Source organism: Cuculus canorus, chromosome Z, assembly GCF_017976375.1.
Source record: "Cuculus canorus isolate bCucCan1 chromosome Z, bCucCan1.pri, whole genome shotgun sequence".
Lineage (NCBI taxonomy): Eukaryota > Metazoa > Chordata > Aves > Cuculiformes > Cuculidae > Cuculus > Cuculus canorus.
The window spans coordinates 13,710,882-13,732,515 of record NC_071441.1 but is presented as its reverse complement, the minus strand read 5'-3'; the positions used below and the strand labels follow the sequence as shown (position 1 = coordinate 13,732,515).

Sequence of the window (21,634 nt, the reverse complement as noted above, 5' to 3'; positions counted from 1 at the left end):
ATCTGTGCTACTCTAAAAGACAGATACAAATGCCCTCTATTTCAGTACCCTAGTCCTTAGCTGCCAATGCTAGTGAAAATGCTCTTGTTTCTGTGGAAGCTATTGCTCCTTAAATTGCAGTTCTTCTGAAAACAGCATGTATATGATGTCTTACTTTTCCCATATCAGATTTTTCATATATAAGTATACAGATGTTCCTTTCTTGGATACCAGCTGGTTACCAGCTATTTAATCTCACCCCAGTATCTAAATGGTGAAGTCTCTTTCATGGCGCATGTTTGGTTGATGGTAATACCGAATTCATGTAATTTCACTAAAATTCCAAAAGGGCGTGTCAACAATTTTGTTTTATGTTAACTTATATGCAAAAAAAAAAAAATTAAAAGTAGGAGGATATTGATGTGGCAGTTTTAAATACTGTTATTTACAAACTATGTCCATGCTGTGCAGATGTATGACAGAAGAGTTGCTTTTCAAATATGCCTATTCGCGCTTGACTCACGAGTGATAATTAGCCATCAGTAAGTCAATAATAAAGTCACAAATCCCAGCTATCTCTTGAATGTACCTGCACTGCAACATGTCAAGCTGAGCCACAAATAAATGTCCCATGATATCACTCCCTGGCTGTGGAGCACAGACACGAAGCCAGTCTTAAGGCTTGGCTTGGCTTGGCTTCACATGATTTCTAGCACTCAGGTCTCAGGTTACTCTGAGATGGCATTTATATGTTTCTTGTTACTTCTGTATAATTACTCAGAAAATATTAAGATAACAAAATGCTTATCATCTGTATTTTAACTGTAGGAACACAGTTTCACAGCAAGTGAAATGAGCAGTGGATGGCATCTGTTAGATTTTACAGGTTATCTTGACAAACACAAGTTTGCCTCCAAATCTTAGTGATTAGCCCTAAGTGTTTTTAAAGTGAGCTTTCAATTGTACAGTCCAATGTGACATTTATAATTAATGGAAAATCTCGTTTTCAACAGATCTAGCAGTAGAAGTTTGCCATAATTGGAAGCTGTTACCAAAAGAACTTAACCTTCCTGTTAGGTTTGTGCCAGCTAATTAAAACAAAGTATGTTCATAAGTTATAAATTGCACCTGAGCAGATGGCCATCTTGCTTTCTCAAAAAAGGTCAAGAAGACCTAGGGAAAAGTTCTGAGTCATCTCTGATGCTTATTGTCCCTTGAACTGCTTTTGCTTCTACACCTAAATCAACTAGTGATTTTGATGAATTCTGGTTTGTAGGAGATATTTTTCAAATTCTAACTTTAAAAAATCTTCATGCTTCCAATAGACTCATAATTACCTGCATTATCCTCCCTTTTGTGTGCTTGTTTCTGTGATCTCTCAAGGACCTTCATGAGGCTCTGAGTACTCTCAGTCTCTAACAGGAATTCATAGGGTTCAACAGCTTTATAGATGCTTAGCATCTTATCTAACTGAGCTCACTTTGTTTTTTTATTTTGGAAACAGTTTTGTGGCTGTTCCAGTTGCTATTTCTGTGCTTGTCTTTGTAGCCACGGTGATACTTGAACTTAATTTAGCAATTGTTCCGATGGTGGCTCATGGCAAAACAAAAGTATTCATCTAAACTAAGTTGCATGTAAAACCTGTATAAAATAACAAGCTTATGCTACTGAAATATTTTAAATTTCAGGATCATCTAACGGAACTGTCAGCAGCACTGGAAGAAAAGTCAATGAAGATTGAACAGTTCGTGAGTGATATCGAATTACTATTTAACTCTGTTGAGGTAAGTCAGTGTTTTATCACACTAGTTTTCTTTCCCTCTACAGAATTCCTCCTAAGACATGGTTGCCTTGTTTCATAGTGTCATTTCTTCCACTAAAATGGGTGGTTTCTCCAGTCCTCAAATTAACTTCTTCTGCTGTTAACTTTAGCATAGGAAAAAAGATATTGGTTTTTTTCACATTATTGAAAATGGAATATGTGACTGTCAAGCACTGGAGGAAAAAGTTCCCTTAATTTTATTTATGTTTATAAAAAGCTTACACCATTTCTGTTTTTATTTAGAATCCCGTGTGAAGCATCTGAATGAGTTGCGCAATGTCTGAAGTTCTTAATGCCCAAATTCTTAAGTCTTCAGGACTGTATTAATTTCAGTTGAAAGGATGGCTTTTTTAGCTATTTTGTAGTCAGATTTCCCATCTCAGTGCTTAAATGCAGAAGTTTAATTTTAAACACTAATAGTAAGAAAAAAAAATCAGTAATTTTTTTTAATGTATTTCTCTGGCATTATTTCTCCACGATGAGCTTGCTTACAGAAACAAAGTTTTCCTATTGTCAGGATGCCAGAAGGAGTCTGGGGGCTGGCTCATGCATGGGTATTAGAGAATTTCTGTGTTATACATTAAATGCTGTGCTTTTATTCTGCAGATAAATTTACATCTGTTTTTATTTTGCAGGAAAACTGTAAGAGAAAGGCAGACTTCTTGGAAAAGCAGAATGAAGAGATGCTTAAGAAAGCAGTAGCACAATATGATGAGAAATCAGAGAACTTTGAGGAAGTGAAGAAGATGAAAATGGAATACCTGTATGAGCAGATGGTTAACTTCCAGCAAACTGTTGATTCAGCAAAGGAAACTTTGGAGACAGCGGTAAAAGAAATGGAAGATCTGGATGGATTTGTTTTCCTCAATGTAAGTAAAAATGGCTTTTGTACTGTAGCTTTTATGATTCTAGTCAGGAAATCACTTATAGTGTACCTAGGCAGAGAATGAGTTATTTACCTTCCTTTTTTTTCCCAGGATTGCTAAATCCTGCAAGCTCAGCTACTTCACTCTGAAACTGCTATATCATTTGCTTTTGTCATATGAATGCTTAGAGAATTGCAAAGATGATGCATAGGATGAAAACGTGACTCAGGCCATCAAAATGGTTCTGGTTTGTTTTGTGAAGCGAAGGCTAAGAGGCAATTTGATACTTTAGCTAGAATTAATTATCCTTTGAGGAGTAAGAAATGTTGGAGTAGAAAGTACTTTACTATATGAAAAGTAAAGGTGAAACAAGAAAGTGTAATTGAAAACAATGCAAAGCAGAATTGTTGCGGGGTTATGGGCATTTGAATGTTTTTCAAATTAGCAGACACAGACAGTAGTTATGCACTTGAATTACTGAGGCTGCGATAAAAGTCTACTGCTGAAAAATAGGGAATGGCTATGTGCTGCTTAGTTGCCAGCCTTGACAAAGGGCTAGGTTTAGGAATATGCATGTGAAGTGCATGTCTGTAACTGCCCTTTCTGGATGTAAAAACCATCCATTGTGAATCTGCATGACTGGAGTTACCTAGCTCATACACAATCCACAGTTGTAGACGAGTTTCAGAGGATCTTTCAAGTTAGTCATTAATGGCTTGGGTCCTCCCAGACTGTTCTTGTATTGCAAGCTTTGTCTATAAGTGAGCTGTGGCACTTTCTCCTCCATAGAACTGTATCAACGGTCTTGAAGGGGATGGAATTTCTGGGACGTTAATCTCCCACTAAGAGAAGGGTAGCACAGAATTAGCACATGGTCTGGAAATTGCAGAGAAACTATCCTGAGATGCAAGAAATGAAAAGTTCAACTTACTGTCTAGTCACTGATCATTCAGGGAGAATAAGACATCTTTGCAAACATGAGCTGCCAGACTATATACTAGCAGCTAAATAAATGGTGACGTGACATTTGTCTTTCTTCCATGCTCCATGCTATGCAGTGTCTTAGTATCCTGTAATGAAGTGATTGCTGTAGTAGAGCGGTTATTTTGGGATGGATGAAAAATATGCCTTATTTTCCTGAACTTTGTGAGGTGGAACAGTGCTTTAGCGAACAGATTACTTTGTAATCTGCAATTCTTTTGTGAGATGTGAAGACTATCAGGTTTCCTGCCCCTTTATGTTCACGATAAAGGACAGGAACTTTACTGTCTGTGAGCCAGGGAATGTTAGCATTGCATGGGAGAAACTCTTGCTCCATGAGTACAAATCTCACCCAACTTCCAGCAAAAAGAAGTTAAGAAGGAGGTTTCAGCCAGAATTTGGATTTAAATGTTCTTAATATGCATGTGATTTCTTTCTGTAAAAACCTTGGTTTAAGTAAGTTATTGACTATGCCCCAAATTTTTAACCTGGACATTGAAATTCACCCTTTAGGAATTTAAACCCCAGATTTAGACTCTAATAGCCTCCTAAGCCAGAACAGTGAACTGGAATATATGTAAGGAACTAAATTCTCTGCAGGTGTGGATGAGCAGAATCCCAGACAACATCACGGCAATAAAGCCGTATGTATTTTATGTCTGTGGAGAGTAGCAAGACTATTAGCTGAGTAGCTCTTCAACATTTTCAGCATTTTGAGAACTGTTAATACATTTATTTTTTTTCTTCCTCTAGTCATCTAAAGAATTAAATAAAAGGTATGTGAAGCATGGGTTAAGTGCACAGTAGTGAGTACTAGGCCTAGCATGCTGTCTGCTTTATTTAGCATTTGCAGGCTTTGAAAACACACTGCTAATATTCATAGCTACTTTTATAAACCTTGTAAATAATGAAATTAAGGTAAGAGGTTTTATACTTGTTGCTGTACCTAATTGGATTTGAAGTTTTTCATATATTCTGTAACACATCAATTAAACAAGTGGCATTTTAAAATGTCAGTTCAGTTATAAATCTCTACACAGACATTTCTAAACAGATATTCCTTGTAGTCATTATTATTCACACACATATGAAAGAGAAATTTTGACCACGTTGCCATCTCTTAGACAGCATTGGTACACTCTTTTTTTTTTACTAGTCTCGTTCTGTATTACCTGGTCTCTGAAAGGTTATGATGCAAAGTGTCACTCACAAGACTGGGTTTGTTGGATCGTGTTTCTGAAGACAATTCCATTAAGAAAAAGTGACATTAAGTAGCTTTCAAAAGCTTAACTGAATACTATGGGCTGATATTTTCCCACGACCCTTCATTGGCACTGCCTGATTCAGGATGTGTCAGAGGTCTGGTGCGTAACCAAAGCTGCATTATGCTCCACCTGCACATACCAGTAAATACATGCAATTGCAAATGGTGCTCTTCAATGTGTGGCTTCCTCAAGGGAGTAATTTTCTGTGAGACCCATCCTTTATGAAAGAAGTGTTCAATTATAAGCTTTTATTCCACTAATAAATTTTGCAAGTTGAACTACAAGTATTCAGAGAGACTGGCTGCAGGCTTCTCCTGTGCAAGCACCCAAACCTGCTTTGCCTGTACCACCGCCACTGACTTTGCCCAAAAGTTCATATCAAATATAACAGGGATAGGCATGGGGCATGATAATGACACAAGGGTTCCAGTTTGTGGTCAAATTACAATCCCAGGAAAGCAGCCAGAAGACAATGTGCCAAACACCCCTTCATGGCTTCTATTAATCTGCAGAATTAGGGCTATAAATTTTGACTCACTGTTGTAAGTCAAAATGTGAGAGTCTGGACACGTATCTGCAAGTAGTTTATTGTATAAGAATAGAGACAGTGTAATGGGACAAACAGTTTTCCAAGATTTTCTGTATACTTGGTCTTAACTTGTTTACTTACACACTAAACTGAAAGTTTTTTGTTTTGTGTATGGGTTTTTTTATTACTTTGGTTAACTAATATCTGACTTGCTAAAGAAGCTTAAGAACAAACCTGTATAATAATGCATGTTTTTCTGAAGAAAACATATTTTTATTTGTTTGGCTTTGTTAAAGTTATGGGTAATTAACTACTTCAGTGACTAAGAAGAAAGAAGGGGAGAAATGCAAAATTCAGTTGCCTTGAAAAAATAATCTTTCATTTCCTTGAAGCTGCTTCTGCTCCAGAATTAAAAATATGTTGGGTTTTTACTTTAATGAACTCAGCCAATACAGACTAATTAAGTGGAATCTATCTTACTTCTCATGTTCTTCTTGCTTGCCAAAAGCAGCTGCTTTACATTATGTCTATGGCATCAGCTGCTGCAGTTTAGCTCTAAGGTCTGTAACCTTTAAAGGCAGGGTGTTAGTAAGTCCAAACCACTGTGCACTTCAGAGTCTTGCTGTGAACTTCAGATCCTCACGTTCTCATGGGTCAAATGTATACAGTCCCTGTGTGCTTTCACTGTGCTCCTGATCTGAAATTGCACTATGCTCCAAATAGTGACAATCAGGGAAACAACTTATCCTTGTACGTTTTCCTCAGGTTCATGGGAAAATTTAGTGAAGTGTATGTTTGCATGGTCTTTGTGTCTGGCCTTTGGAAAAATATGGGATGCCACAAGGGATTTGTACAGGCAGCTATGTGTTTTTTTCCAAATAGGTTACTTGCTGCAATGGATACCACCCTCTCTTTAGAAAAGGTACCCAGTGCTTTTTCACTCTTCGAGCACTACGCAGACAGTCCAGGACAAAGCAGTGAGCAATCTGTAAAACATGTGGCTGGTAAGAATCTCTGAATGTTGTCTTTACAAAAGCTACCATTTTGGCAAAGCTTTGAAAATTTTAAGGAGCTGAAAACAGGACCTATTTGAGAAGAATAAATTCACAAACCATGTAATTAGCAATCAGAGTTGAATGTAAAATGAAGTCTAATTGTGCATGAGTGTTTGGCTTATAGTAGGACAGTAAGATGAGCAACAGAGGGAAAAGTGCTAAAGCGGGGGATTCTTGCATCATTTCAGATATCTGTAGCTCAGACTAGGTCTCCATCTGTAATCTTCCAGAGCAAAAGACGTTGCTGTTCACTTTCAGGCAGAAGCAGAAGAGGCAGTCAAAGGGTCTCCTTGAGCTATCTTCCTCTGAGGGGGGCAGCCCCACCATCATTGGTGTGGGGAGGAGAACACAGGGCTGTCTGACAGCCAAGATCCATTGGCCACTGCCAAGTGAACAGAGGCACCTGAAACCTCCACAGGTTGTGAAGGAAAAGTGGTTAGATGTAGCTGGAAACATCCTCTGGTTCAGAGGAAACAGTGAAAACAGTGAAAACTGCACATGATAGATGGGTTTATTCATCCCTATTTGATATTTCATGTCATGTCAGAAACCTGCCTCTGTGGGCTTTCTGTTCTGCCTGGACATATGCTTACAGAAATTATCTGGATCTGGACAGCAGCCAATGAAGAGTTTGTTATTACCAAGTTGTGGACACACTTTCTTTAACTTCGTTTTCTGGCTCACATACCTGCAGAAACCCTTACTATTATTCTTTGCTCCCTTTGCCAAATTCAGCTCCAGCTGTGCCTTGGCCTTCCTGAACCCGTCCCTACAAAACCAGGCAGTGTCTCTGTATTTTTTCCAGGTTATCTGTCCCTGCTTCCCAGAAGAAGACCTAGACGAAATAGACCTAGAGAATTAAAGGAACAAGACCTAAAGGAACTGAACCTAGAGGAATTGAACCTGAGACCTTAACTTACCTGTAGAGTTTCTAAGGATTTGCCTGAGGCATTGAAAGCTTCTCAGGTGAACCTGGACAGGCATTTGTGCAAGAAGCATTTTCTCAGTGTCATATTTTTGGGAAGCCAGATAAAAATACCTGTATTGTAACCACTCTCCATCAGAGTTAACTTAGTGGTGCAAATGTGCTATGTATCTTGGTTTACTTCCTTTCTTTTGCAGTTCCATGAGTGCAACCATTCTCTTCTCCTGGACTGCTACCTACTGGCAAGGTCATCCAGAGGGACAGACCCATTTTGTCATGCTGTATTTTCTTTTCCCACAAGTCATTCCAACATGTTTTTCCCTTAACTGTTGATATCTGCTTTTCGGTTTGGTTGCGTTACCTACTGTGTTTGCTGAACACTAAATGGCTCCAGACCAGTTTGCTTTGACCAAATGAGACTGCCCAGTAACAAGTGACCCTCAAAGCTCCTCATCCTTTATTCTTCCTCCTCTTTCTCTTTCTAACATGTCTGGTTTTCATTCTTAACTTCCATCAGCAAATATTACAATTGCTATTGTGATTTTTACTTTGGTGAACTATAGACAAAATACTTTTGGGTTTTTTTTCCAAGATTTCACCTTTCCTGAAAGAAAACAGAGGTAAATCCCTACACAAAACTTTATTTGGAATTGAACACCTTGAGTACATAATTTATCACATACTGGAGGCAAATGTTAGACATTCTCAGAATTTTTTTTTATTAAAGCCTTTTGAGGAAATACATGTGAGTTTGCCGTATTTCTCCAATCCACATACTTTTCCTTCAGAAAGTATAATCTTTTACTTATAAATTTCATAGAACTTTATTCCACTACTTCAGAAACATCTTTCCTTCAAAATGCCCTCCATTTTCAAATTTTCTATAGCCACTAATGAAAAGCCTTTTTCCCTCAAATTCTTCTTCCTTTCATGTAAACCCCTCCCATTAACAAATGCATAAGCATAAAAAATTCTTTCGGCGTACCATTGAGCGTATTGGAACTGAGGCTTTTTTTGAGGGAATAATTTAAAAATTTTAAAAAATTTTCCAAAGCTTGCTATGAGTCCTGCCCTTTTATATCAGAAGGCAAAGACCTTTAATGATTGTAAGAATTTTCCACTAGAGTCACAGAGGAATGTAACTGCTCTCCTTCTTCAAGTTCACAAAGCCAAGGAAATGTTATATCTCATTACATTTCAAAAGTAGTAAATGTCCATAAAACATTTAGGGTATTTTTTTCTCCTGGGGGCTATGGATTTTAGGTAGCATGAAGAAAAAAATTCCTTACACCAGAGCACTTCAATGAAAAATGAACTAATGAGAAAATGTCATACTTCTCTGTTGAAAAATATCATTTAGTTAAACTTACGGTGCAACTATCGCATTTCTTTGAGTAAAATTCATTTTAAAAGGTATCAGCACTTTGATAGCACGTAGATGTTCTGTTTCTGAAGGGAACTGTTCAACTCCTTTCTTTGAAATTACTTCCTTTCAAAAGTTTCTTTCATATTGTGCAAAAGGAAATTAGAAATCAAATGTTTCTCAGTGTTATCAAACTGAATTTTATCTCTAAATTTTTTTTTTTTCAGAAGTTCCATTCGTTAAGATAACTTCTGTTCAGATTCAGTGTAATAATACATCTTGCAGTTTTGGGGTTTCTGTAATCATAAATAGCAGTTTCTAGGCAACCTCACGGGAAAAAAAAAGCTGCTTTCCCCACTGGATCCACTGAATGGAACTCTTTTTCTAAAGATCAGTTTTTAAATTGACCAACTCTAGGTACAGTCAAAAGACAAAATGCAGATTGTTTTTAGCAATGAGAAGGATATTTTTTTTCAATGGGAAGCAGACGTAAATCTACTCTACTAGTAACTCTCTGTCTAAATCATAAGGAAAGAGCTGGCACCTGCATTTGCCTTGTTCATGCCACGGGACATCATCATCATTACCGTGAAGATAACTGAAAAAAGAAAATGCTTTCTGCTGAGATTCTAAGAGAATTCATGCAATATGGAAATGTACTGGATGAAGAAACAGAATCATGTGTTTTCACTCCCTGCAATCACTTTAACAATGAACATCTTTTGGGAGTTTTTGCTTCTTTCTTTCCCCTCCCTCTCTTTTAAGCCATAATTGTAGAGGGGAACAATATATCATCAGGGCTGGAGCTGTGCCAATCAGCACACAAAGTTTACATGAAATCTGGGGTACCTTGGAGGTCTTTGAAGCACTCTTTGTGAGGGCTGCTCCTGCTTGTCCCATGAAGTTCAGGTGCTTTGGCAGAGGCTGTGTTCACCTGTGCACCAGGGATTCTCTGTCCACTGGATCTGTGGGTAAAATGACCATATCAGGCAGGAGTACCTGGCTGTGCACCTGCAGTAGGAATCCACCTCTGTGCAGCAGAAGATGAGAGGCTGTAAGGAGCCTCTTGCTCCTCTATGCTGTTGGAGCCTTCCTTTGCCTAAAGCACATCCCCATTGCTTCCCATGTCAGTGGATTTGGCACACTGCATAAATCCTTTCTTGGTGTGGTAGGTCCTTTCCCCTGCCCGACTTTCTAGGATCAGTTATATGCATCTGCCTCTGGAGGAGGTTTTCTTCTCACTCTTCCTGTCAGTGACCCATGCTGCGCTGTTTGCTGCAAACAAGTGCTTTCCGTCTTCACTTTCATGGATATCCTCTCCTTTGGTGCCTGTTCTGCAAGACAAGGTCAGGTAATGGAGAAGTCAGTCACCCAAAGGAGCCTGCAGGGTTTTCTGGCCTTTCTGGGGAGGTGGCTTGAAGTTATCAGGTGTCTGTTGGGGTTTCATTAGCACACATACCTCGAAGTGGAGCACAGATCTGGAGATTTCTCCCTGTGACTGAAGGGAGCAGGTTTCTTGGGGAAAGGAGAGGGATCACTGGAGCTATGTGACAGGTCTGCAAGTCCAGGATTGCCACAGCCCTAGGACACTCCCTGCTGTAGGTCAGAAATGAACAGCTGTGCCATGACTCATCTGTGTGATTGATAGTCCTGCGCCACGGGGAAGGACCCCCAAGACCCAGGCAGGGTGCAGGCACAGTGCTTTGTGCTGGGTTTGGGTCATCCTAGGGCTAGGATTGGATCTTACTTTGTTCAGACTATGGGGGAAATGGGTGGATCCCAACAACAAGCAATTACTTTTTTCTGTTCCTCGTTAGGAGGACCTATTGGTCTAGAACTGCACCAGTTTTCTGTATTTCATGTAATTGCTGCACTTTTTCTGTGGAAATAGGCAACCTGAGCAAAAATAAACAACCAGGTTGCCTCACAAACTGGTGAGTAATTTGATTGAAAATACAGGAATGTGAATAACAATGGGAAACTTTCCTCTCAGTCCCACAGACACCAACTGTCATACCTCAGGAACCAAACTCGGCCACCAGCACCTCCATTGCCATCTACTGGACTGTGAATGATGGGGATGTCATTGACTGCTTCCAGGTCTACTGTATGGAGGAGCTGCAGGCCAGCAAAGATCCAGGGGGTGCGTAAGGTCTTATCTTTATGATGGCAGGAGTCCCTCCTGCTCAGCTCTGAGGTCGGCAGAGGGGAGATCACACTGAAAAGAAGGGTTTTGGATGCAGAAAGAAGAGGAACTGTAAAGACATCATGCATAGGACTAAGGATGGGTAATGGTGGAGGAGAACATGAGGTAGATGTTCTTTCTGCTCCCCAAAATGCAAGATTAATATGAAGATCTGTGAAGTGAGGGGCAGTTGTTTGCAGAGAAGCAGCAGCAACATTCCTGTTGAGGTGCCCTTTTATGAAGTGCCCTGACCTTCAGACCACAGAGATGTGTCCGTGCCACCCTGTGGGTACTCATGGGGATTGCAGATAGAGCTCCCAGAAGAATGGGTTTCATTAGGTTTTTAGGCCCCAGAATACACTTGCAAAATATGTCCTAATAGGAAAAAATGGCAGAAAAAGATGATCACTATTTCCACAGTATTTCCATATGTAGAAAAATGGGGTTTTTTCAAAGTGAAATTAAAATAGTTCAAATTTTAAATATAAAATTGAAAAAGAGGATTAAATTTCTTGTTCACTAAAAGGCTCGGACTTATCATAAAGTTGCTTTAAGAAATTGGGCTCTGCACAAATCCTGTGTGTACGTGTACGCGTGCTCGTGTGTGCATGCTCAAGTATACTAAGGGATTTTTACAACATCCAAATTACAGCTAAGTGTTATGGAATAGGGAAATCAGGGTTGATAACTGCTGATTTTATGTCCAAAATTTGCAGTCTAGTCCTCAGTAGGACTGAAGGCCATAATCTCTCCTTGCCGTCAATGAAGTATGAGTGCACTCAGTTCAAGGGGATATCAGAAACTTTCTGTCAAAAACGAGTTGGAGTGAAATATGAAGATCTTGGCTAGTAGTGATTTCTGGATTTTTTTCTGTTGACTGGGTTTTATGTATTAATTGAGAGGTGTGATCATGGGCCCTACCAGTGCAACATGTGAGTGTGACATCCTGTGCATGTATGTGTTCCTTCTAGCTTTGGTGGAAGAATACAGAGTGACAGTGAAGGAAAGTCACTGCATTTTGGAGGACCTGGAGCCAGATCACTGCTACAGCGTGTGGGTCATGGCTGTCAACGGCACAGGTTGTAGCTTACCCAGCGAAAAAGCCATTTTTAGGACAGGTATGTACATATTTTGGTATTTTATTATTATTTTGTCATTTGACTATTATAGGCATCATGTCCTTAGACACATTTTAGTCCACACATTACTGAAAACAGAAGAAACTTCTTCATTTAGTCCACCTGGAAGACAGCAGGTAACTCAGAGTTGTTTCCCTTTTTACTAAGAGATAACCGTATAATTGTTCCTGGGAGGAAACTTGAAGATATTCAGATTTGAAAATGCTCCCCGTCTCAGGCCTCATGACTGCAGCATTGGGGCAGCACAGTATTAATTTCTCTTCTGAGCATACTGCAGTGCTCCAGGAAAGCTATGGAAAAGCCACCCAGCTGTTCCTTGCTGCTGCTGTTGCTTCTCCTGTGGAAAATGGAGGTGACAGATGCATTTTTTTTCCTCTCTGCCATCCTTCAAAATACATCTACATTGCATTGGTTCAAATTATTACCTTTTCAAGCAAAGGCCTGCTTAGCCAAGGTTACATGCTATGTCTAGCTCTGTGGGACACAAATTTCAGATGTTGCTGAGAAGCTCTGCTGCTGTTTAAGTGGTATGAATTAAGAAGAGTAATTAGATGAGTATTGTTTATGAGCTTCATTTGACTGTTTAATTTTTCTAAGCCTTAATTTCTTTAATAATTTGTATTGACAACACTATCGCTTCTTGAATTACGGAACAAGGTGAAGTATTTTGTGTCTAAGGCCCTCTTGCCAAATAACTGTTTTTAGTGCTACAGGATAAAAGCAATTACTATGTTCTTACAGTCACAAAATACAGACAAGGGTATTTGACAATTTCATAATGAAATAACTCTGTACAACACTGATGTATTATTGAAAACACTTGGCAGCAATCACAGCTTCAAGCCTTTTGCTTAATCCACCAGCCTTCAAATTTGTTGATAGTTCTCCTTGATATTCAATTTGCTATTCTTATTTTTATCGAAGATTATTTTCTAGAGAATACAAAGTAGAAATTCAAATTTTATGGCCTTCATAATGTAATTGTGAGTATGGTGCAGAATACCTGCAAAACGGTCAAATGATAATGAGTTATAACTAGGTAATAAATCATCTATTAAAAGGGGACTCTCACCTCTCCGAAGCAGTTATTTTTAAGAACTGTCTTTGTCTTTTGGCGTCAGGCTCACCATTCTTTTTCCCTAACTGAACCGTTCTGAAGAAGTTAATTTCTTCAAGTCTTTGATGCCCTCTTTGGCTTATTTCTTTAAGAAAACAGATAAACTAGATCAAACAAGGTCTCATTAAAGACCTTTCCTCAAGCTGAGGTAAACACCCTCTAGAGTGCACTGAGCCCCAGATGGACTTGTGCGGACAGTGATGCAAAACCACTGCATCCCCTTAACAAAAAAGCAGGAAAGACAAGCACAGGTAATAGAAAAGAGTTACTCAGTGTGAGCCTGGCTACTTTGTTATAGAGCTGCTTTGTTATAAACCTACTTCTTCAAGTAGCTCAATGAACTCAGAAGCAAGAATTTAGGGTTTAGTTTTAGTAATTCAGATTAAAAGTTGCCACATACAGTAAAATAATTTGCCGGTGTGTGCAGTTCTGGGAACATACATATTAATAGTGGGTCAAAGCTGTCCCTCTTCCAGGCGTTGGGAAGCCCCACAAGGTTCCTCTGTTGGGATTGTGCTTGTAGAGGCAGTAGTGGGCCTGTGGAGTTGTGCAGAATGTAAGTGGGTGCTGCTGCAGTGCCCTCTCTGCACCTCCTATTTCCTGCTGCTCCACCTCCCAAACTCACAGCTTGCCTTCCCCTCCCCTGGGGAACACGCTGTTTCCAAGCAGATTTTTCTCTGAGGCAATGATGCCGAAAGCGGCAAGTATCCCTCTAGCTCCCCTCCTCCCTGTTCATCAAAAACTGATTTCTGGATGAAGGCTTCTTGCAATCCTAAAGACCTAGTAGTGAGTGCACCCTCTTCTGTTGTTCTCAATATATACGATTCTCACCTTCTGTCTGAGGGACAGAGTAAGATCTTACCCTTTTTGGCTCTTTGCCTCTTATAGGATCATTTATATGAATGCTAGATTATTACTAGGAAATGAGAAATGTATTCTAACTGCAGTTAATTTGTTTAAAAAAATCTCAGAAGCACAGTAACAACATTTTTTTTGTAACCTCACTCCATCTACTCCTTAGACAGATAATCTCAAATAAAAAAAAAAAAAGCCTGATGTCTATTGACATACTGCTTGCACATACATTAATGTAAGCATGTGTGTCAGTCACTGAATGCAGATATTAGAGGATTCAGCTATTAATTTTTCATTATTTAGGAACAGATGCAATTAAAACCAGACAAGAATCAAATATGTCAGATAGTAATTAAAGGATTATTGCTAAGGGAGATACACAGATGTATTACCAGATGACAATATAACCCACCGATTCGTTGTTCTGCTGAATACCTACAATAGCTATTCCTGTAGTAAAACATCAAGTACAGCTTAACCTGAGTAACCTCCCGATTTTTCCTAAACCAGGAAATCAATATATATATATACTTGTGGGTGTTTTTCTTTCCTTTCCTACTAATGACAAATTATTCCTCTTACAAAATAGAATCAACCTGGAATGCTTGTTGAAGTTCTCTAAGATTATCATGTCATAAAGTTGTCAAATTTCTACTTTTGTCTTAGGCCTCCTATTTGGAACCCGATCTCCTTAAAAGCAAAATAACTTTCTATACTCTTTTTTTTAATTAATAACCTTTATCGTAAGGATTGGTATTGAGACTGTTTATCTTAGTTTCAACCAGGTTGTGAGGTTGGTTTTTGTTGCTGTTCCTTGGAAGGGGAAGGAGTAAGTGAATACAACTAATACATTTTCAGCCTACAGTGTTGGATATGCAATTTCACACAATAGCTTTTGATTACTTGCATTCAGTGCTCTATTTTACATTCCATTTTCTGTCTTGCAGTTGAGCCTGTAGTTCTTAAACTGAGGCTCTAAAAAAGCGAAATTACAGAGCCAAATTTTAGCATTGCAGAAATAAACAGGACATATATAAGCAGAAAGTCAGCATCTCCCCGTTGGTTCTGCAGTAGCACATTTGTTCCTGATGCCATTCATGCAGGGGCTGCTGAGGACAGGACTGAGATGATGCAGGGAGAGCTGTGGGCAGTACTGCCTTGGTGCTCTGCTTCTTGAAGATTGGCAGATATGACAAAATGTTGCTTGAGGAAAAGCATAAAAATCTACACTGGCATTTTAAGGATGTGCAGAAATGCACATATATTCACAGTGACTTCCCCAGCACATTTGTTGGTTTTATTGCCATATCATAGCCCTTTGCCATTGAAACACAAACCAGCAGAAGTTCACAAAGGGATGGGTAAAACTGCATTTTGGGTCAAGCGAATCTTCCTTTCCCTCACGAGCATCCCCCTCCATTGTCTGGTGCCCTCCTCACAGTACGACTAACATGTCCCTGTGTTCCCAGCACCCGCTGTCCCCACAATCAAGGCTGAGGACTGCACAGTGTGTTGGGACACGGCCACTGTCCGCTGGTGTGCCAGCTCGGCATCAACGGAGTCCTTCACCCTGGAGTACTGCCGACAGCACTCGCCAGAAGGAGAGGGTCTCAGGTCAGTGTCAGTGCCACGGTCTTTGCTCAGATGGACTAGGCAGCTGCTAATAAGCATCCTCAGACCACAGGTCATTGTGCAAGAGATTATTCTGCCTTCCACCGTGCAAGGAAGAAATCTGCTTCTGCATGCTGAGGAATTTACAGCACAGATGCTAATCTATGAGATTAGGCTGAGTCGTAAAAATGTTTTCTTTTTATTCTGCTTGACTGCTTTTCCTTTGGGACCAAAACTCAGAAGATGTGCTTTCTGCATTTAACCAGAAGTTGCAGGGTTGGACTGGCTAGGGAAGCAGTCACTGCCCCACAGCTGCCACAGCTGCAGGCAGGGCAGGAAAAGGCAGCTGAGCTCCGTGGGAAAAGCAAGATGAAGGAGCCTGGCCCAGTTTCCTCTCTTTGCAGTGAACAAGATAGGAGCTGGCTTGGGGCATAGCAATGATGATACAGGTGTCCCAGTAATACTAGTGACACATCTGCAGTGCCTGGGCTGTGCACAGATCTCTTCCAAGAAGCAGCTGAGCTCAGTGGTGCCTGGCTGTGCAGGCATGCCGCAGGGGTCACAGAGCAACCCAAAGTGCGGTTTTGAAATCGAGGGTGGTGCCTGCTTATGCCAGACCCTCTCTGGTTTCCTTTATGCTAAATCTGTGCTGTGTAGAGGAGACAGTGAGGAGGAACATAGGCATCATTGAGTCACGAGACCATGCGCTGTGTTGAAAGGCAGAGAAACTTATATCCTGCTCTATATGTCTTTGGGTTTTTTTTGTTTTGTTATTTAAAAAAAAAAAACCAAAACAATGCCAACAATATTCCAGCAAAACACAATTGCAAAGGTCTGAGAATGTTTGGGAGGTGAAGGGGTGACCTCTGGAAGAGCCTCAGCCCAGCTGACTTTGTCTTCTTCATCTCCTGGGGAGCCTGCTTAGCATCTTCACTTGGGGGCTAGTTCACATGGGCCTCATGGAGATGTGACAGAGAGAAGAGCTCCACCCCACCCAATTAGTAGGGTGGACTAAAGGGCTCACAGGTTCCTGTAGACAAATACAACAGCTAAATTTTGCATGCCTTGCTCCTTACAAAAGAAGGCTAAAAACTTAAATAGAAAACTTCTGCAGGGTTTTTATTGTGCACTATAAGTGTGCTGCATTAATGCACTCAAGGAGAGATCTTGCCCAGCTCTCCTGATTCTCAAAGACCAGCTGTGTTTCATATGTATTTCATAAGGCCACCAGGACCCCGTTCACCTGCTGAAGTTGCGGTTGTTCAGAGGGACAATGTAGCTGCTCCCAAAACCTGTGCTGTGTGTTTGCCCTGGAGTTTCTTTGCTATTGAGTGGAATTGACTCTTTTTCTCAAAACTGGACCAAAAATCATGCCAGTTTCTGTAATTCATGAGTGAGGTATCAATAATACCAAGCATTTCGCTTGAGTGGTTATAACTGTGGCAGAAACCTGCCAGAAATGGCCCATTCCCTTTCTCAAGTGACCTTATGCAAAATCTGACGTGTTTATAATTATACTGAGTCACATTTGACTTTTTGGCCTCCCTGTAGGCAGAAGCTGACCTTTTACTGTGACAAGTGTGAAAAACTCCCACAGGACAAAATCATGAATTTTCTCAGAATTTCTGTGGTTTAAATTTCTGTATTTATAGAATGGCTCTGACCTCCTTTTGCAGTGTCAAAGACCATCTTTTACCACTTATTTTCCCTCAAAGCAATGCCTTTCTTTCCTTTTCCAAAAGCAACCCCCTGAGATTAACCTGTAAAGCTATTGTAATGGCACAAGATGTTTCAATGATGGAAGTTATTTTTTTATTTAAAGTTTTCTATTTAATTTTTTGCATAAAGCCTAAGAAAAAAAAAGACCTGCTGGTAGATGAAGCATACTGCTTGTATTGCTCCCATCCAAGAACCACATAGTGCAAGTTACAACTAGAAATCAATTTCTTATTTAGCTGATATAAAGGCAAGAATTCCTGTGTCAAGTACCTATACCAGGCAGAATAAACTGTGTCTTCATGAAGGCCTAGCACTTGGGCCTGGAAATGCTACAGTTTCGTCTGGTTGCTTTCCTTGGAAGTCTGTCCTTTACACGTTTCCTGAGCAGTATTAATCTTGGGGCCCAGCCAAGTGTGGAGCGCTTTGACAGACAGCCTGTGCCTCTCATGCTTGTGGTGGCCCTGTACCTGAGTGATTTCCCAGTCCCTAGGTGGAAGTTCACACACATCTCTCAGCAACCCTGGAAAGTTCATACAGCTGCTGCTGGTGGCAGATCATGAAAGCAGAGGCTGAGGAAGGATGCCCAAGGGAAGTGCTGGAGAAGTTGCCATGGTCCCATCTTACAAGCCTGCTTTCACAGATGTTATTCTGGGAACCCAAGGCAAGGGATACTGCCAAGGTAGCAGGCAGGGAGGAATGCCCATGTTGAAAGTGGAGCCCCTAGTCTGGGCTAACCCCTTGTAGCCTTTGGCATGTCACAGAATCACAGGGTGGATGAACTTGGAAGGGATCTTTGGAGGTCGTCTGGTCCAATGCCTCTCAAGCAGGGCCACCTAGGGCCAGTTGCCTAAGAGACACTTGAATATCTCTCAGGAGGTCTTTGGAGCAGTCTTGGATTCCTCGCAGCTCCCCAGGGACAGAATTTGAAGCATATAAGAAAATAAATGCTCATTAATGATTTCCTTCTAATTACAATTTAAAAAATAATCTGTTTTCCCATCTGGGTTGTCTCTCATCTTGCCACCTGAGGGACATGGTTTCATATAAAACCATCTTAAGTCTTCTGCAACGGAGAGTCCCTGACCTACTGCTGTGGTTTCTAAAGCTCCTTCCATTGCTGATTCCCTTTCCAGGATCTTTATGAGGCTTTGAAATTTTTCAGTTTTCAAAGCTCTGCTATTTTCTTGCTGTTCAGCCTCTTTGTGTTGAGAAGTCAGTGGAGCTGTGGGTGGAAAATGGAAAACTGTGAGAAATGTAGTCCATGGATTAAGTGTGTGGGCTGTTCGGATGGAAACCATGTATCACATCATGAGAAATCTGTAAGACTCAGGGAGGCAGAAATTAGTATAATATGCAGTGAGTTCATATTCATTAGTATAGTATGCAGTGGAAGTGACTGAGTGTCATCCTCTCCACCAGTGCAAGACCAGCACTGCTAGTGACTAAATTTTCCATCTACTCATTGAGCAAGTCAGATACTGGAAAGAGGAGATGAAGATTCCCTCCTGTTGTGTTGCCTACATGACTGTCCTTCCAGCTTAGGAGACAAAGTGTGGAAAACAGTGATTCTTCCTGACTTCTAACTTTTTGGGGCTGGCCATCTCAGATAGCAGTGAGGCCCATTGCGGGTGGTGCTTTGGTGATCTAATCCCAGGATGGCCGGAGCTGGGACAGAGGAGAAGAAACAAACCATGAGGCTCAGCTGGGAATAAACTCAGAGCTATTTGCTCTTTATTTTTAGCTTTGAGAAATTTTTCTTCTCGTGGTGCACACCTTCTCTGTGCTTCTAAACGTATCTTGAGAAGTTCATCTACTTTCAGATCTGACTCCACATCAGTGGTACCAGCACAGGCCTGGAGATACTGTTCCAATGGAGTTGGAAATGACAACACAGAGGACATTCTGAATCACTGTGAGGCATAACGTTTACAATATTCAAAAAGAAATCCTTTAGACGTTTTTTCCATGAAGAAAATGAGGATGCTGATGAGACAAACATCAAATTTCCCTAAAACCAGGGAAGTCACAATTCAACGGAGAACTGCTACTGCAATATTCCTTGGCAATTTAAATGTGAAGAAACATGTAACTCCTTCCTGTTCTGCTTTGAGAAGCACATACCTGAAATATAGAGACTGGATTTTTAAACTTTTGACACTTTTGAAAAATTTCTCTTATAAAGGCAGGGAGGTGATTCCTAAAATATTTAACTTCAAATGTTTCTTTAATTTCTGTACACTGAATTTTCATAGAATTATAGAATTGTTTGGTTTCAAACGACCTTTGAGATCATTGGCTGCAACTGCACCTGTCTACTACTAAATCATGTCCCCAAGAACCTCATCCCAACCAGTCCCAGGGATGGTGACTCAACCACCTCCCTGGGCAGCCTGTTCTGGTGCTTGGTTACCCTTTCTGTGAAGAAATTTTTCCTAATGTCCAATCTAAGCTTCCCCTGATGCAGCTTGAGGCAATTTTTGTATCATGATACTCAGACATTTTGGAGACCGTGCAAATTTAATAACATCTAGGCACAAGTCAGGATGCATCATGCTTTGATAATAACTTTATGTTCCAAATAATCTATAAAGTGGGCAAGTGTGTTTAATGTAAAAAAACAGTTGACATTAAAATTATTGTAGGTGGATTTCTCTTTCTTTCATGTCCAGTACTTGAGGTGAGCTTGAGGAAGACCTAGCTGCAATGCTTGTTACAAGAACACTGAAATGAAATAAGTTTCCCCTAACACAGTCAGTACGCATTTTCCCTTCCCTTATCCTTACACATGACCTGCAGGCTGTAAGGTAACCAGTAATCATACTTTCTTCTCAGGCATGCTTTTTTGTCACTGATTGCAGGGTCAGCCTGAACCTTGACAAACTACATTGATTTCTGGGGAGACTTCAGTACTCACTTTCCTCCTTCACCCGTTTCTCTGAACAGAAAGAGAGACATACATAACAAGACCTATTTCTTATTTGCACGCTGCTTCTTGTGAGCTTCGACCTGGCTCAGACTGTTGCAAATGAAATTACTTCTTGATGACATATCTTATTTCATTAGTTGGCAGCAGAAGAACTGTTCTTTAAGCCTCAATCATGGCCAAAATTGATGAGCTTTTATTCTTAGACAGGTTAAAGTTGGCTAAAATAGATTACCAAGCAGACAATGCTATTTGAAAATCCTATCACTGTTTTACTGACCAGATCTGCTTAAAGTTCAGAATTTTCTGCCTCACTGTTACAACACATTATCAGTCTCAGTCTTAAATGTGCAACCAAATTCTAGTTTGGAGAATTTCAGGTTTGAAAGAGACTCAAGTCTGAACCTTGGTGGCTGAACCTATTCTGCAATCAGCAGAACCCAGAAATCTTCTCTGAATACCCAGACTCTGGGATACGGACTCCAAAATATTAATATGACAGGTCTACTCATTACCCGAATGTACCTGTCCACTTATATTTAGAAATAAATTTGTGTTCTATTAGTGAATCATCAGTTAATATTGTAAAAGAAGATCTCCTAATTTCTTTGGAAGGATTCTGACATACATGGCATTTTCCAGAAGACAGAAGGAACCATGCAAAGTGGGCGTCACTGTGCTTAGAACATGTTGATCTACATGTTGCTACAAACAGCTTATGACAAATTGCTGTGTATCTTCACTTCATCTCACCGGTAACTACTTGCTCAAATTTTCTTTCTCTTGGTCCGTGCTTCAGATGCATATCAAAGATGTCAGGGTAGTGCTTTTAAGGAAAAGATTGGGTAAGACTTATCTAGGAAGCATGGACAAATTTCTTCAAAGCTGAGGTGCCCACATTTCCCCTGCCTCTGCTTCCGTCCCAGTTTTCCTTTCTCTCACTTCTGTATTTGTCTCCTTGCTCAGTTCCTACCTTGTGTTTTTTTTAATCCGATTAATCTTTCCTTTTTCTCTTGTCCTCTATACTCAGACAACACTCTTTTCTCTTTCAAGCCTAAACAGCTCAGGTTCTTGTTATGGAACTCACCACGTTGCATCTCTTCCCTGAACCTTTTAGTAAGAACCCACCAGCCTGCCAAACTCCCACTCCTTTGCCGAAGTGTTCTTGTGGTTGGAGCTTTGTTTAATCATCGGCGTGAAGCAAACTGTGCAATTGCTAATATGTTTGCTACTGCAGCAGTTCCAACATGAATGTAACACATACCCCAAGGGCAACATAGCCCTGCATTGATCACGCAAG

The 21,634-nt window shown here is 40.3% G+C and overlaps 1 protein-coding gene across 1 annotated transcript in view; it reads left to right on the top strand.

Annotated features, from left to right (window-relative positions):
* The window catches only part of CMYA5 (cardiomyopathy associated 5), a 47,529-nt gene that overhangs the window by 20,392 nt on the left and 5,503 nt on the right, over positions 1-21,634 (top strand). The window contains exons 3-9 of the mRNA XM_054053632.1: positions 1,668-1,763; positions 2,437-2,670; positions 4,402-4,424; positions 6,325-6,446; positions 10,779-10,928; positions 11,942-12,088; positions 15,551-15,695. Of these exons, the coding sequence (XP_053909607.1) occupies positions 1,668-1,763; positions 2,437-2,670; positions 4,402-4,424; positions 6,325-6,446; positions 10,779-10,928; positions 11,942-12,088; positions 15,551-15,695 (917 nt within the window). The remainder of the gene's footprint in view (positions 1-1,667; positions 1,764-2,436; positions 2,671-4,401; positions 4,425-6,324; positions 6,447-10,778; positions 10,929-11,941; positions 12,089-15,550; positions 15,696-21,634) is intronic.